Source organism: Lissotriton vulgaris, chromosome 8, assembly GCF_964263255.1.
Source record: "Lissotriton vulgaris chromosome 8, aLisVul1.2, whole genome shotgun sequence".
Classification (NCBI taxonomy): domain Eukaryota; kingdom Metazoa; phylum Chordata; class Amphibia; order Caudata; family Salamandridae; genus Lissotriton; species Lissotriton vulgaris.
Window position 1 is genome coordinate 235,852,250 of NC_141696.1, and position 17,539 is coordinate 235,869,788.

At 43.4% G+C, this 17,539-nt stretch overlaps 1 protein-coding gene across 3 annotated transcripts in view; it reads right to left on the reverse strand.

Annotated features, from left to right (window-relative positions):
- Positions 1-17,539, reverse strand: part of USP16 (ubiquitin specific peptidase 16) — a 351,578-nt gene that overhangs the window by 219,010 nt on the left and 115,029 nt on the right. For all 3 annotated transcript variants that reach the window (XM_086934020.1, XM_086934021.1, XM_086934019.1), the window contains exon 5: positions 12,130-12,245. In XM_086934020.1, coding sequence (XP_086790146.1) covers positions 12,130-12,245 — 116 coding nt within the window. The remainder of the gene's footprint in view (positions 1-12,129; positions 12,246-17,539) is intronic.

Below are 17,539 nucleotides of genomic sequence, written 5' to 3' on the forward strand. Positions count from 1 at the left end.
TAGTGAACGCCTGTAACTCACAAACTCTTCGGGAAGAGGTGAGTGCCAACAGTAAAGCTGTCTTCCATGAGAGATATTTAATATCAGCCTTATGAATGGGCTTAAAAGGATGTTTCATGAGCTGCCGTAGAACTACATTTAGTCTCCATTCTGGAGGAGGAGCTTTAATAGGAGGGATAGTTCTGAAAAGTCCCTTCAGGAACTGTTTAATGAGACAATTAGAACAAAGTGACGCCATCCCTGAAGACCTTCTGTATGTAGAAATAGCGGCTAAATGCAATTTAACTGAAGCAAATTTTAGACCAGACTTAGAGAATGACAACAAATAAGGTAGCACCTTATCAGGAGAACATTCCAATGGATGTAGATTATTATTAGAGCACCAGTGACAGAATCTTTTCCATTTTAGGGCATAGGTCCGCAATGTAGAAGGGGCTCTTGGCTCTGTCTAGAATGTCTCTGCATTCCTGAGGAAGTTCTACTTCCTGGAAATCTGTGAGTCCAGGAACCAAGCATGTAGTTGCAGTTGAGCTGGGCAAGGGTGAAGAATCTGCCCTTCGCTCATTAATAGCAGATTCAGCTGTATTGGAAGGCGGAATGGCTTGTACTTGGAGAGAAGGAGACGTTCCGTGAACCAGTGTTGACGCGGCCATTTCGGTGCAATCAGAATCATGCAACATGGTTCCTTCTTCATTTTGTGCAAAAGTCTCGGGATTAGAGGAAAGGGAGGGAATGAGTAAGCAAAGATTCCCGTCCACCTCATCATGAATGCGTTCCCCCAGGAACCCTTCTCCGGTTCTCAGCGTGCGAAGAAAAGGCACTTCCGGTTGCTCTTAATGGCAAAGAGATCCAGATTCAGTTTGCCCCACTTCTGAAAAATGTTGTCCAGCACAGATTGATCCAGTTCCCATTCGTGGCAAGATTTTGTTGTTCTGCTGAGAGCATCTGCCCAGGTGTTCTGTGCTCCTGGTAGATGCTCCACCTTGATTGCTATTTTGTGCAAGAGAAGCCACTTCCAAATGTTCTGAGCCTCTTGGGACAGAATGCGGGTCCTCGTACCACCCTGCTTGATTAGATAATACAGTACAAAAGGGGGTGGTGATGGACGGAGCAACGCTCCGTCCATCATCACCTTTGGTTTTTCTTTGATTAGATAATGCATACAAGTGGTGTTGTCGGTCCTGATGAGAACTGTAGATCCTTGCAGTCACGGAAGAAAAGATTGCAGGGCTAATGAAATTGCCCGAAGTTCCAGAAAATTGATGTGCATTTCGCCATTGCTGAAGACCATTTCCCTCTTATGATGAGGTCCTGAAGGTGGGCCCCCCAACCTTCTAGGGAAGCATCTGTAGTGATGATATAATCCGGAATTGTAGGTTGAAAAGTGAGCCCTACGGAGACATTCTTGGAATTCCTCCACCAAGAAAACGTTTCTTTCATAACTGGAGTCACTTGCACTAGGTCGTCGAACGAACCCGAGATTTGAAGCCACTGGCTGTCCAGCTCCTCTTGAAGTGGCCTCTGTAGGAAGGTACCTCCTGACTATGGTTGCCCCCAACTTTTTGCCCTGTGTTTTAGCTGGTTTTTGACATAGTCGACCTGGGACCCTGCCAATCAGGACCCCAGGCCTACTGCTCTCTCTGTAAAATGGATTCCATGTACCTTAGGTACATTTCCAATTGGTACTGGGCCACCTTATCAGACCCTGTAACTCAGGGCATAGGTACCCAGGGCCTACCAGGGGCTGAAGCATGTATTATGCCACCCCTGGCTGGCCTCCTAAATTTGACACAACTGGCTGCATGATAGCTGGGGCAAAGTCGTGTAATCACCCTTTGCTGTAGATATAGTATACCTATATCTAACCCTAAAAAATGGACACACAGATTCCTATCAGTCACTCCTATGGCAGGCCTTGACAATCCTGAAGGCAGAGTGCTTGGAATCGTGTGAGATGGCGCTCTGGCATGAGCTGAGCCTGTCTGCAGCTTGCAGAACCAAGTCCTAATAGCTGTTCCATGATATTGCATACCATATACACTTAAGTGCATTATAATCCTCGCGGTTAAATGCTATCTTTGGTATTGCTTTATCAAAACATGTCGAGTAAGGTGTCATACGAATTGGAATACTAACCCCTCGCCAATTCTGGCGACGGGGTTAGCATTCCACCCTTCTAGAGGGACACAACATGTATGTAACTGTGAACCCCGGTTAAAGTTAAACGAAGCCTCAGCTCCACAAAAATGGATGCTGCCACCACAGACACGAGTCTGACCTCCTGCTGCTGGGAGTCCTTCCAGCGAGGAGAGCTTGGACAAAGGGTTTCCTGTCCGGGGCGGTGCTAGCACCATCCCAGACAGGGTTTTGTGTATTCTGGGTAGGCAGGGCTTTACAGGAAGGTGACTGCTGAGTGGCACCCCGGTGCTCACTACGCATAGGCCGGTCAGAACCAGTTCCAGGGGCACACCAGCCCCTGGCCTGGGGAAAGTCCGGCATGGGAGAGGGGTGTAACCACCCCCCTCCTAGTCCCACCCATAGGCAGGACCTAGTCACCGGGTCAGCCCCTTTTCTTAGTATAAAGATAGGAGCGGGCCCCCTGTTCAAATTAGATCATCTTTGGAATCAAGACACGACTTTCTGCGAAAGGACATCAAGATTTCTTCTTCAAGATTCTCCCTTGTGACTAAGGAGTAGTCACCCTGCATCCGCAGGCACCATCTTAAGAACACTGCGGTCTGCTGCAAGTCCTTCCTCAGGAATCCGACGACACAGCTCGACGAGACCCGGCTTCCCTGACACCTCGGACCTCTACTCACCTCTACAGCCAAGCTGAGAACCGTGAGTGCGACGAGACCTCGAGGGACCGACGATCGCCAAGACTGCACAACTTCTGCACAGCAAGCCCGCCGAGTGACCCTCTGGTGAGTGCTTTGGGGTCCGAGAAGCCGGAGCCTGAGCAGCTCCAGCACCGAAGTACAGCCTCCCAGCATCTCCACGATCTGCGTGGGGCCCTTCTGCTTTTTGCTGCTCACCGCGTTGTTTGGCTACTAGCCCGCTGGCTTGTGGCCTTCTTAACGACGCCCGACGACATCACTGCTGCTGGTCTGGTTGCTCCAGACTGGCCCTTGCTCCCTTCCAAAAGAGGAGCACCCCGGGCCCTCCTGGTCCACTCAAGACGCCATTTTAGGTCCACCGCGTGGGCTTGAACTTGCCAAGGCTTTGTTGCCCAATCCTGGGTCCAGCGACGCCGACAGCTTCATCCATCGTGGGACAGCTCGCTCCTCCATCCTGGTCGCCGACAACGCCTCCTGGTCCGTGAGATCTGCAAAGCACAGCGTCACCCACTCACCTAGTCGAGGTGACTACCATCCGGTGCCCTCCTGGTGCCACCTGGCTACTGGCTAGTAGTCACGAACTTGGTCCCCTCTGCTTTCAGGTGTCATCTATCTTCAAGATCCAGGCTTGGATCACTTCGAACTCTCTTCACTGGTCGCCTGCCAGCATCTTCCTTCCAGGCTCCTGGTCCGTCTACGAGGATTCCCGACGTCTTTTGAGACCTATGCAGCTGCAGCCCCTGGGCTAGGTAACTTCGGCATTTCGGTGCCCCAGCATAGCCTCACTATCCAAGGGTCAGAATCCACTTTCGTTTTCCTCCTACCAGGTCGGGTTCGCCCGAGAACACTAACTTTGTCTTTACTAGCTACCATAGACTTTGTCCCGCATCACGCGTGAGAGTGCACACTCTGCACCCGAGTCCCCTGGGTCTCCTAGAAGTAATCTAACGATTCTTTGGTCAAGTCCTAGCGATTCCAAAGCCTATTAGTACTGTACTTACCTGCTAGTAATTTCGCATTCCACTTTTCAAGTATATGGTTTTCCGTGCCCCTCGGGCATTTGTATATACTGTGCTAACTTAAGTGTTTTCGTAAGAGTTTTGTTTTGTGCTTAGTACCCTGTCCTCATAAAGAGTACAGGGCTGTTGTGATTCTTAATAAATATCTTGTTTATTTTCATAACACTTGTGTGGTGTCCTTTCACTTGGTGTTCAAGGGGTATAGGTGTGGTATAACAGCTGGCTTAACACGCCCTCTCGAGTCTTTAGCCTTAGACTGCACGTATCCACGCTACTAGGATAGCTGGTCTATAAGGTTGACTTACAACCAATCATCAATAAGGGTTGCTGGACTGATACATAGTGTTCACTAGAATAGTGAGCACTGCATATCAGGCCAACTTCTCACAGCCTCATTTTCAACCTTGCTTGAGGCACTATCAGGATTGCTGACGATAGAATCCCCAGGAAAGATTTGATCATTCTCACTGAAGCAGACTTTCTTTTTAGAAGTTCTGATGCCAGAGAGAGAAGGCGGGCTATCCTGTCTGCGGACAAGAATGCCTTGTCTTTAAGAGTGTCCAATTTTGCTCCCAGAAATTGTACTACTTGAGACGGAAAAAGGCTTGACTTTTGGGCATTTAGTGATAGACCCAGCGAGTGAAACACTTGCAGGCATTTTGTTGTTGCAAGATAAGCCTTGCGAAAGGATGGAGCCTTTATTAGCCAGTCGTCCAAGTATGAGAATAGTTGGACACCTTGCAGTCTGAGATGCGCTGCTACCGGAGCTAAGAATTTGGTAAAGACACGGGGAGCTGAATGTAGGCCAAAGGGAAGTACTCTGAATTGGAAGTGTGCACCTGCCACCGTGAATCTTGAAAATCTTCGATGCTTGGGATGAATTGGGATATGAAAGTATGCATCCTGGAGGTCCAGGGTTGTCATGAAATCTGCATAATCTAGAAGCTGAAGAATCTCCTGGAGAGTTACCATGCGAAAGGATTTCTTCTGAAGGTACTTGCTCAGCATACGCAAGTCTAAGATTGGCCTCCAATCTCCTGACTTTTTCTTTATCAGGAAAAAGCGAGAATAGAATCCCTTTCCTATTTGAGAATGAGGAACTCTCTCTATTGTCCCTTTTGAAAGCATAGCCTTCACCTCTTTCCTGAGAAGAGAAAGATGTGGTGGATTTTTCTTTAGAGGTGGATGAGGAGGGAAAAATTTGGTGAACTCCAGGGTGTGTCCAAATTTTATGATATCCAATACCCATTTGTCCTTGGTTATTTTCTTCCAATTGTCGAAGTACTGAGAAATCTTTGGAATTTTGAATTGTAGTGGCGAATTTGGTGCAGGCGCAACAGGATTGTCACTGCCTTCTGGCAGAATCTCTGCCCTGAGATTGACGTCTCTTGATTTGTTGCCTATAGGCAGCTGTCGGAGGATTCCTGTAGTTTTGTTGTTGCTGTTGATAATTGTATCCATAACGACCCTGGTTACCTTGTTGCTGATACTTTTGGTAACCTCCACGAAAGGAGTAGGATCCTCTGCCCCTTGCTCCACGAAAGGGCGTTTTACGATACTGTAAAGAACCCAACGATCTTGCAGTATCTGTGTCCTTTTTTATATCTTGTAGAGGTCATATGTAGGTTTTCCAAACAGGAGGTCGCCATCAAAAGGCATATCAAGGATCTCAGTTTGAATTTCAGGGCGAAAACTCGTAGATTTAAGCCAGCCCCGACGTCTTAACGTAGCTGTTCCGGCGAGTTGACGAAAGCCAAGAGACGCTATATCCATAGAAATATCTATGATTTCAGAAGCCGATCTTTCTCCTTCCATAAGGATCTTCCTTGCCTCTATCTTTTTGTCCTCAGGCAAATATTCCATATATGGCGACATATCTGACCACAATTGTCGGTCATATCTACTCAAAATGGCCAAACAGTTTGTAGCTCGGACCGTAGCGGCTGCCATGGTTGTAAAACGTTTTCCTATGTTATCCAGGCGCCTCCCATCCTTGTCAGGGGAAGCTGTTATAGGAGTGAAAGGATTCTGAGACTTTCTTTGCGCTGCCTGAGAAATTACAGAGTCTGCTTTAGGGTGACCTGCAGGGCAGGCCGGAGCATCATCCGGCGCCTTGTACTTTTTGTCAATCCGAGGCAGAATTGCAGGAATAGAGAATGGAGTTTTCATGATCTTTACTCCCTCTTCCCATATGTGATCAATTATGGGAATAGAACGTGTGGTCTTTCTGTTTAGGTCTTTAAAATCATACAAAAAACACTCAGTCTTTTGCACTGGCATAGTCAGATGAAATCTTGTAGATGCTCTCTCCATAACGGCATGAAACCCTCCCATGTCCTCAGGAGGTGAGTCAGCAGCCGGTGGAATCGGTGAAGCAGGATCTGGGATCAGATATTCATCCCATTCATCTACGGTAGTGGGCAAATTAGGAATCTCTCCGTCCTCTGCTAGCGTGTTATCGGCATCATCTTGCAACAGCTGTGAAGGTATTGTCACCTGGGGCTCAGAAACTGGTGTTGTAGGTGTAACAGTTTGCATCTCTATAGGAGCAGAAACTTGCTGCGGAGGAGGAGGTGGAGGCGGAGGAAAACGACTATTATAGTCCTTAAGCATTGCTGTGAGGTCTTGTAGCAAAGCTGCTGGCATTTGAACCATTGGTTCTTGATGAAAAACTTCTTGAGGTTCCCTCAACGACTCACATGGTTCATAGTACTCTTCTTCTTCATTCTCTTCTAGATACTTTATCCTGAGCTGTGACGGATCACGTGCCTGCCCATAAGGATCATCATCATCTTCAGATTCCTCCAAATAATGGCTGGGAGGGAGGCAAAGGTGAAATGTGGGACACATCATGATAAAATTGCCTGTTAGACGACAATTTTGAACTCAGAATAGGCGTAAATTGCAAAGGCGAGGGTTTTTTACGCCTTAAAAATCTCTGTAACAGTTGGCATCGTCGACGCTGTGATCATGGTTGTCGTCGACGAAAAAGACATAGTCAACGATGTGGTCGTCAACGTCATGGTTGAAGTCGTCGTCAATTGGACTCGCCGACGAGGGAATAATGATAGTCGACAGTGAGGTCATCGACGGTATCGTCGTCGATGGTTGGCTCGTCTACGGTATCGCCCTCGTCGACGGTATCGTCGTCGATGGAGGGCTCGACGTCCACGGGATGCTTGTCGACGACTGTGGAAGCTTCGTCACCGGGATCCTCAACGACAAAGCAGGCGTCGACGAGATGTGAATTATCGACGTCGTAGGGACTCATCGACGACACCGTCGACGAAGACTTCGTCGACGGTGTAACTTTCTTCAACGCTGAAGATCCACTCACCTTTTGTGGGGATTTCCTCGTCGACGAAGATGTTCTAGCTGTCGACGGCGGGTCCTGAAGAGATTTTGAGGTCGTTTTCTGAGAAACCTTCACCTTATCTCTAGATTTCTCCTCAGAAGAGACTTTCTTTTTCTCTTTTAGAGAGGAGGACTGACTTGCTTCAGAAGATGAAGTTTTTAAGGTCTTACTCATTTTCTCCGGAGGATCTCCAGATCTATCTCTTTTCTTGGAGATGGGGGTGGACACTTGACTTCCTTCACCTTCAGAAACCTTTTCAGATGTTTTCAATTTCTCCAGCCAAACCACCAGGCGTCCTTCACGATCCTTCAAAGTCTTTGCAGGAAAGGTTCTGCAGACTCTGCAGTCTTTGACTGTGTGTGCTGGGTCGAGGCAATAAATACACTCTTTATGTGGGTCTTCAAAGTGAAGTCTTTTCTTCCCACAGGAAGATCAGGCCAAAAATAGGCTCTTCTTAGAATCAGACATATTCTTCACTCAGAAATAAAGGCCAAAGGAAAAAACTGAGTAGAGCTCAGGGAGACTCCCTAACACACGAGGTGCGGTAGAAAATCTGAGGGTTTGCCTCTCTGTGGGGATGGTTCTAGAGGGTGCTGCTGCCTGATTGCCTGGTTTCCAAGTTTGGTTCTTTTTACAAAAAGGACTGAGATAGGCTATTGTAGTGCCTTTTCCTTACAATGTAGCCTGTGGGATAATGTTATTATGACTATAATGTATATGTTTTATTGTACCGTGAGACTCCCACCTCGTCGGCGGGGATGATTCTAAGCATGTGAATCTATGAAAGATACCCCAATACTGGATAAAAGTTACTTGCCTGTAACACAAGTAATTGTAAATAACCTTTGTTTTGCTCTTTTTCTGTTCCAAATGCAGGCAAACCATGTTGCTCTAGCTGGAGGGTCATTTTTTAAATGCTTTTGAAAAGAAGAGATTTTGCTTCATCTTATATAAGGAGATATGATGCACTTGACCGGCTTTGTGTGCAGCAGGTTTATGTAGCTTCTCCCTTTCACCAAGTAATCACATATACCCCTTTACTTGCATGGTTATCTTGCATATATTTTTGCAAACCTCCCCCAAGAATTTTAAAGTCTATGTGTCAGTTCTCCTACATTACCTAAGACTGCTCCATATTGCAAAAACACTCATCAACCACAATCTCAGCTAACTTAATCTTCACTCCTGAGGCTCTAAATTTACGCTGGACTCAACTGTCCGGGGAAAGACAGAAGTAACCCATCGTCCCCACCTCATGAATGAACAGATTCCAGTCAGTTTTCTTCAAACTATACGTCCAATAGTGGGGTCTAGATAACGATTTACTAATTGGGTACACTTATCAATGATAACGCTACTTTCTTTAGATCCTTAGCAGACTATGGGCCTGATGTACTAAGTAATGAACTAAGATTTATAAATAGCAATAAATAAATTATAATTTTCTGAATAGAATCCCATTGCATCGCATAATAAATGCCATAGCTTATTCCTATGACAATTTCTCAAGTCACCTGTACACTGTTCAAATCACCTTTTAATTCCTTATTATCTACTACTATTGAAAACACCACAACACGAGGTGAGGGAGAACAAACACATTAATGTATCCTTGGTAACAATTTCTTCAGAGTTTTTCAAGGACCAACAGACAAAAACTAAAATCAATCCTCTTCATGGCCTACCAATGATGTGAATAAAAAAAGGAAACCTCTCAAGCGCTCTGAATAACTTTAAGATCAAAATTCCTCTTCCAAATACATTGAACCTGTAGATGGCTCACAAAAATTATTTTTAAAAAAATGGTCACATTTAATAAACTATAAACTGTTATGCTGCCTACAATGTGGTAGTAAACAACCCGAAAGGAATATGTGACAATTTCTCCCTGTCCACTGGGGTGGAAAAGCACAAAACAGAACTACTACTTTTGCTCCCAATAATGACCAGATTCCTTGTATCTAGGTCAGAAATCCACCTCTGTGTGGTCAATTTATAAAGAGATGCCTAATAGAAATCTAAAAGTGTAACTAATGAAAGTAACTTCATTGCTGAAAGACAATCAAAAAATAAAAACAAGAAGAGACCCAGAAGATAAACATTTTGCCTGTGAATAATTTGCCATTCCTTGTAAAGTACTTGAAAGCTGTGTTCTAATATAGTTCAAACAATATATAGTTGCAAACATAATATTCAGGCAATTGTTGTCAGAGAATACAATATTACAGGTTGTTAACTAAGCCCTCCACATTTTGGGTAGAAGGGTTTTTTGCTTGCTCATACTACTTGAGTAGTCTTTGACACAGCAAATCCAGAATGGTACGGTCCTCAGGTGGATTTACTCCGATAAAGAGAATACCTCCCTGTGCATAAAAATATTTCTACACTTTGTCAGATACCTCCTCTCTTATTCAAGTTGTGTCCAAGACTCAAATCTTTCTCCAACGCTTTACAATCTTTATATTGATTCTCTTGGATTTTGCCTCACTTTAACATCTCTTGCCATTTATATAGTGATGCTACCAGCTGTACATGAAAATATTTTCACTTTATGGCATAACACACCTTCTCCAGATTTTGTAAGATAAACAATCATGGATGTCGAGTGACCACCTAAAACTGAATCTGATCCACACCAAATGTTTCAGAATCACAAGCCTTATTAAATGCACTAAATCTTTGGACTTCTGTTGGGCAAAATAAATATCTTAATCTAGGGGCGCATACCGACTCACAAACAATGAGCACACAACATAAACTCGGATTGAGAGGGACAAAAAGATGGATTCCAGAATCACACTTCAACACTGTAGTGCAATCTCTAGTTTTATCTATGCACAATTATGCTCACCCTTCTCTATACCATGCCTCAAGTTCATGTTGCCAACCTGAAGGCTGTGTACCACAACGCTGATGTCAGGGATTACTTAATATGACCAATATGACCACATTTCCCCACCAATCAGACTGCACGATTGGATCTAAAAGGATATTTAAAAGGAGTTTCACAGTGCACACAATACTGGTAACCAAAGCTTACTGGCTCACAAATTGGCCAATTCGGTATGACAGTGCTCTCCAGGAAGCTCATCTTTCTAGAAAGGTCAACTATCAAAATATACTGTTGTTTTTCACAGTCCTTCTATGGAAGAGTGCATACATCTGGAACGGTATTCCAACTGAGATGAAGACTAACCTTTGTTTACTCATTACCCACCTTCGTGCTCAAAAAAACATTTCGGGTTAGGTCCTGAGCTTAACTCACATGAAGGTTCTAAATGCAAAAGTTACAGGCCTCTTTATTTTGTTTCTGTCAGGGAGACACTGCCTCCGCAAAAAACTGGTCTCCTGCCTCCAAGACATGGGGAAAGAGACTAGGAAACTGACAAATGGTGGTATTACCACATGCTCCCCGGAAGTAGCCCACATAACACCCACCATGTAAATATTGGTTAGGTTACTGAAGGGTCAATTTTTACATGGTTTGTCACAGAGGAAGGGTGATTAGGAAAAAAAGTAGTTGGTGGTGGGTTCCAACAGCTCGAACCTGGCAGAAACCCCTATCTGATCTTCTATGGTATTCAGGAGTCTAGTTTGATGTACCTGCAATTTAATCCCTTGACATTCACTGAACCTTTAACAAGGCTGCACAGCTTCCATCACCTCTGCACCCCGAGAAGCTATGGTAATCACAGGAAATGCAGCATCCACTAGGTACATCAGCATCATTGTACTTGTACCACCATGATAACATCTGCCACCATCTTCACCATTCTCCTGTCAAGGTGCAACAGCCCCTTAAATTAAGGGGACGTACCGCCAGCAGATCTGGCAGGAGACTTGCAGGGAGGAAGTAGGAATTAGGCACAGGTGCAAGCAGTGCTCTGCCCAAGAGTAAATGAAGGTCATAGAGGTGTTCCTTAGTGCCGGACATGGTATGAAGTAATGCAGTATCTACTATTAAACTGGCCTTTAGTGGTCAGATTTACAAAGCTTTTTGGGCACACAAGCTTAATTTATGGTATGCACACAGATATCTGAAGGTAAAAATGACAGATTTTGATTTACAACATCAGTAGATATTTATGAAGGAAAACCCATAAACGTAAAACATCAGCAAGTACTATAAATTGGCCAGTTATAGGTTTAAAGCTGCCTTTCAAACACAGGTGCTTTCCAAGGGAGGGACACTTAATGTTGGAAATACCCCTAAGTGGTACAGCTTTCTGAGAATACATCAACATTCCCAATAGTTTTCTTACTAATTATATAGATAATAATGGCAAAAAGTCTGTGTAACTTGGCCTCAACCTTAATATTTTCGAAGACTGTATGATAAAGAAAAACTGGACTAATCAGGTATAATACAAAGATCCAAATGCAGGTTTTTGATATCATAAATACAGATGGCATGCTTTTTTTCATGGCCAGGGGCTGGAAAAGGAAAATCCCTCTACAGCCTCTTCAAAATGACTACGATATTCGCGTGGTTTGTTTAGGGAGCTGCATGGTTAATAGGAGTTTTTGTTAGTATAGGACCACAGGCGTCCTGCATCCAGAGGTCATTCCGATTATGAAAACCTACATGTATTTAAATCTAGTTATTTGACAACTGTAATGCAGGGCTGAAACATTACTGTAGATTACGGTCCAACATTCTGTATTGCTGGGTAGAAAACATATAGAATGAGCTAATACAGAGGACGATACATTTTGCCCGAGGATGGACATGGAAAAAAGACACGCTTAGAAAAAATATACTAAGAAAAAAGTACATATAGAAGGAAGATTACTCAAAGCACCTGCTGCAATGATTGTGAAATGCATTAATTTGTGTTACAAAAGTGACCCAGGCCTTTGATTATAGGAGCAATGAACTAGGTCGTAATTTGTTACATTCTTCTAGTACAGTACTTACCTATTTTTGAAGTCTCTACACGGGTTTGTTTATTGGTTTCTTTACGGACATAATCCACAAGCTGTCCTAACCGAGTTGAACTGTTGTATGGCACTTCATCATCACACAAGTAGCACCTGTATCCACCAAGGGAGTTTGAAGAACACAAAAACAATCAAAGAAATGAAACATGCTTATATTCTCTTTAGCGCTCTTGTTCTGCTTTCACAGAGAGTGAAAAATACCCTTTTATGGCAATTGTCTTTTTTTAAACCTCACTTTCTGTCCATTCCAAAATGCTTTCCGACATATTTAAGTAACAAAGTGTCCCCCCTCCCCCCTAATCGGTGGGGATTTAGCGTATATATATATATATATATATATATATATATATATATATATATATATATATATATATATATATATATATATATATATATATATATATATATATATATATATATTTATTTATTTTTAACTGTTTTTATTAAACAAGTAAAATGGGAAGGTCATCGCATACAGTTAGTCATTAATTGTAGCAGTGTCACATTTTCGCAAGTCAGGCAGTTACATAGTATATGATATCATGTGTGGTAGGACAAGATGTTCACTATCTATACATATCAAGGTGTGAGGTGTGATTTAATTTATATTTTGACGGTTATGCATGCATTAAAATACTTCCTATAAAGACTGATTAAGATATGTTCAAACTTAAAACTGCACAATGTAAAAATGTTGGCATAATTCTGAATAACAGTAACTGACTTCTATTCTACAAACTATCTAGGACTATAATTCCTGTAAAATCTAGATATTATTAAAACTAAACAGCGGTGCAGCTGCAATTGAATTCTATTAATATCTGTGCGTGAAACAATATATGCAAATACTCTAAATAGTTTTTTATTAACCAATCGCCATCCTATTTTTTATTAAAATCTAATAAGTGAATAACCATTCTGTGGGCGGCACACATCATAATACAAACCATAAAAACATCAACGACAGCCGATAAAAGAAAAGCAAAAAAATACAAAATCTAAAGAATTTCCCTCATTATTATACATGTGGTTTAAAAAAAACTGGATATTGGGGGAAGGCCAACACTGCTGCTTGTGGGCTTTTCTTTAACCAACCTATATCACAACTCTGAAAGGGAGGCATCCTGGTAAATGAAGGAGGCCCACATATGCTAGTCATGCATATATCCTACTACTAATTTTTTAGCAGAAGCAGCATATTTCATGTCAACACGAATGTCCCCTATAATAGGGAACAGTATGCTTTATGTTCACTTGTGTCTCAATAAAAAGAATACCAAGTAGGTGGGTTCGTACAAATCATTGTATATACTACAGGCCACATCAAACATTTATGTAAAGTGTATTTTAATGCACCCATTTTTAGGTCCAGCTAAATAAGGCTTTAACTGACGGCTGCGACATAAACAATATATGAGAGTGAGAGTGATAGAGACAGAGAGTGTAAGTGAGAGAGTGATAATGTAAGTGAGAGAGAGAGAGAATTACTTGTTGAAAGTTTCTTCCCCATATTAGATCAGCATGTCTGGGAGCTACTGGGCATTGTAACTCATGCAGAAAAAATAGATTTTTGCTTGTGCAGATAAGAGCTTCAGAGAGGTGCTTCCACCTCAACACCTCGTAAGTATTGCACTGATTCCATCCTGCATATTAGCTGACCCTTGCAGAGGTGGCAGCAACTATATAAGCAGGGGTTGATTACAACTCCTATGTTTACATTGCCCAGCAACAGTGCAACAATGGACAAGATGTGCTTTCATCCCGACTTAGCTAATTAAACAAGTCTCCTGCATTTAGACTCAGTCCATCTGTCTCATTTCCCTGGCAGTGTCTCCCAAGAAATGTTGCTTTACATGTTGTTTAAAGTGCAACTGCTGGATGCTGCATTGCGCGGGGGAGTGCCAGGCTTCAACATGCCCTGCCTGCACTGTCCACATAATCCTTTAATACCAAAGTTACCCAGAGCACCTATTGTCAACTTGCAACATCAAACTGCTAGCGAGCTCCATCTACTATAACACAAAACTTGATTCGATGTCTGGTGGTAGAGTTTGGGTTCAGTTGCTAAAATGATGTGTAGATGACACATTCCTGAGATTTAGTATTGAACTTGCCTTTCAGAACACTGATCAACAACTCCTTAACAACAGGAGAAGAATTTTAAAAAGGCATAAGTACGCCCAGTACTAAAGAAAACAAACTCGGTCCCTCAAGACTCCAACAGTAGGCCCATAGCAAACGATCATTCCTAGGCGAAATGTCACCTCTTGCCCAGATTTCACTATTAACTTGATAAAACTTCCTACACTCTGACTTCCAAAAACGATTCCTTCCAGGAAGAGCCACAGAATCAGCCCTAATTTCCATATGGAAAAACCTTAAAAAACACAGCGAACCAGAATGAGGCTGCTGCACTAATTCTCTTGGACCATTTAGCTGCCTCATGACACACTAATCCTGAGACTCAAGGAAGTTACCTCTCTCACTTAGATCTCATTTTACCTACACAATAGAACAAATGTGGTCCACACTCCTGCATAAGTAACGAAGTGACTCTCAGGTGCGACTGTTTACCGTTAATGGTCTGTAAGCCTTTAATAAAAAGAATTTTAAAAAAATACTCCTGCATAAAAGCAGAAGCTCCTCAAGGCTATATCCTCAAACACTTCATTTTTAACATCCACAAGAAATCCTTAATAGAATTGATCAATGTTTTTGCGTTCACCAGCTATAATTACACAGATGACATACAGATACTTCAAAAATGTAAAAGCCCCAAGAACACCGGAACCTCCAAAATCTTCAGTAGCCTCCAGGCTGGTGACCAGCAGATGACATAGAGCAATCTCAAATTGAACACATGCAAATTTGAAAACTTATGACCATTTCTGCACCTGGCCTGATAATCTAGGACCACCACCAAAAATGTATAAGGAGGAAAGAAAGCTTAGAATTGCCATGGACTCCAAGCTGTTCGAGAATGTCTAAATAGATAAACTATCCAGATCAAGCTTTCTTACCAAGAAACCAATGCCATGCATCTGCCACACCTAGGATTCTCCCATAGTCCCAACGATCTCTCTTATACTGTCAAAAAAAGATTGTGCCAAAGGGCTATATCATGGTTCACCTTTATCAACTATAAGAAGACTACAGAGAACACTATTGCTAGACTCCTACTACATGTAAAGCCGCAAGCCCCTCTTTTCCCTACCTTGGAGGCACTCCACTGGTTACCAGTTGCTGAAGTTCCTCTTCCAAGCTGCTTTAAAGCACCCACAGGGTAATAAATGGCAAAGGACCACTTTTTATAAAAGTAAAAAAATAATAAAATACATCCAACAAAAGACCCTACGCTCTGCCCGATTCAAAATCCCAGAATATAAGTTAAAAAAACATGGGTGGAACATCTTTCTCTGTACAAGCACTGAGCTACGGAATTTGTTACCACTAAAAATATGTTCCACTGAGAATCATCTCCGCTTCAGAACGCTAGTCGAGAGCTGGCTTTTCTAAACATGATCTCAATACTCATGACACAACAATGTACAGCAATAGTATGAACTATACATTAAAAAATACATAGAAAAATAAATTACCTTTGCTTTATACAGGACTATGCAAGTATATTGTACCTTACACTTTCATATAGGTCTAAGTATAGAGAAAATCTAATGAGCATGTACATATGTAGTTATATGGGTCTGTAATTTGAACAGGGATGGCACTGTTAGGAGTATGCACGTGTGAATGCATATGTAATTATGTGCATGTCTAAATATATATAGATTCAGAAAGGGGGTGGTGATGAACAGAGTGTCTGAATTAAGCAGACCACTCTTACCCAGTCCAAAGATCAGGGCTTGATCCATCACCGTTATTTAGCTCACTGCACCATCCCAGCTCAGAACCTGGCTATATGCAAATCAGTCTGGCCCTGGCCCAGTGCATCATGGGAACAGGATAGACTAAACTACCAAGCCAATTCTTCACCAGAAAGGAGACAAGCTACCGGGGACCGGTTTCTGGCATTTCAGCCGTCGTCGGCCCGGCTTGCTTGAATCCTGATGGTGCAGTGAGCAAGGGACTCATGTCTGAGTATACCCTGCCACATCTATAGTGGCCAAAAACGATTCAGAAAGGGGGTGGTGATGAACAGAGTGTCTGAATTAAGCAGACCACTCTTACCCAGTCCAAAGATCAGGGCTTGATCCATCACCGTTATTTAGCTCACTGCACCATCCCAGCTCAGAACCTGGCTATATGCAAATCAGCCTGGCCCTGGCCCAGTGTATCATGGGAACAGGGCAGACTAAACTACCAAGCCAATTCTTCACCAGAAAGGAGACAAGCTACCGGGGACCGGTTTCTGGCATTTCAGCCGTCGTCGGCCCGGCTTGCTTGAATCCTGATGGTGCAGTGAGCAAGGGACTCATGTCTGAGTATACCCTGCACCATCAGGATTCAAGCAAGCCGGGCCGAAGACGGCTGAAATGCCAGAAACCGGTCCCCGGTAGCTTGTTTCCTTCCCAGTATAAGAATTGGCTTGGTAGTTTGGTCTGCCCTGTTCCCATGATGCACTGGGCCAGGGTCAGACTAATATGCATATAGCCAAGTTCTGAGCTGGGATGGTGCAGTGAGCTAAAAAACGGTGATGGATCAAGCCCTGATCTTTGGACTGGGTAAGAGTGGTCTGCTTAATTCAGACACTCTGTTCATCACCACCCCCTTTTCTGAATCATTTTTGTCCACCATAAGCGTGGAAGGGTATACTCAGATGTGAGTCCCTAGCTCATTGCACCATCAGGATTCAAGCAAGCCGGGCCCAAGACGGCTGAAATGCCAGAAACCGGTCCCCGGTAGCTTGTTTCCTTCCCAGTATAAGAATTGGCTTGGTAGTTTGGTCTGCCCTGTTCCCATGATGCACTGGGCCAGGGTCAGACTAATTTGCATATAGCCAAGTTCTGAGCTGGGATGGTGCAGTGAGCTAAAAAACGGTGATGGATCAAGCCCTGATCTTTGGACTGGGTAAGAGTGGTCTGCTTAATTCAGACACTCTGTTCATCACCACCCCCTTTTCTTAAATATATATAGAAACATCACAAACTAAAGAACAAGTTACTTACCTTCAGTAACGATATATGTGTAAGAAACAGTAGTTAGTATTAGATTCCTTACCTTAGAATATCCCCAGGCATCAGACTGCATCCGGAAATTTTTGCGTAGCAGTACCCTTGCGCGTCGGTAGGCGTTGTCTGCGGCTCCGCGTCCGTCATCGGTGTCGTGCTGACGTCGTCGGAGTACTTAGACGCCGCCTCCGCGTACTCACGTCAGTTCTTAGACACAGCTTTTCCGCGCCAGAAACGCAGAGCCATGTTAAAAAACCA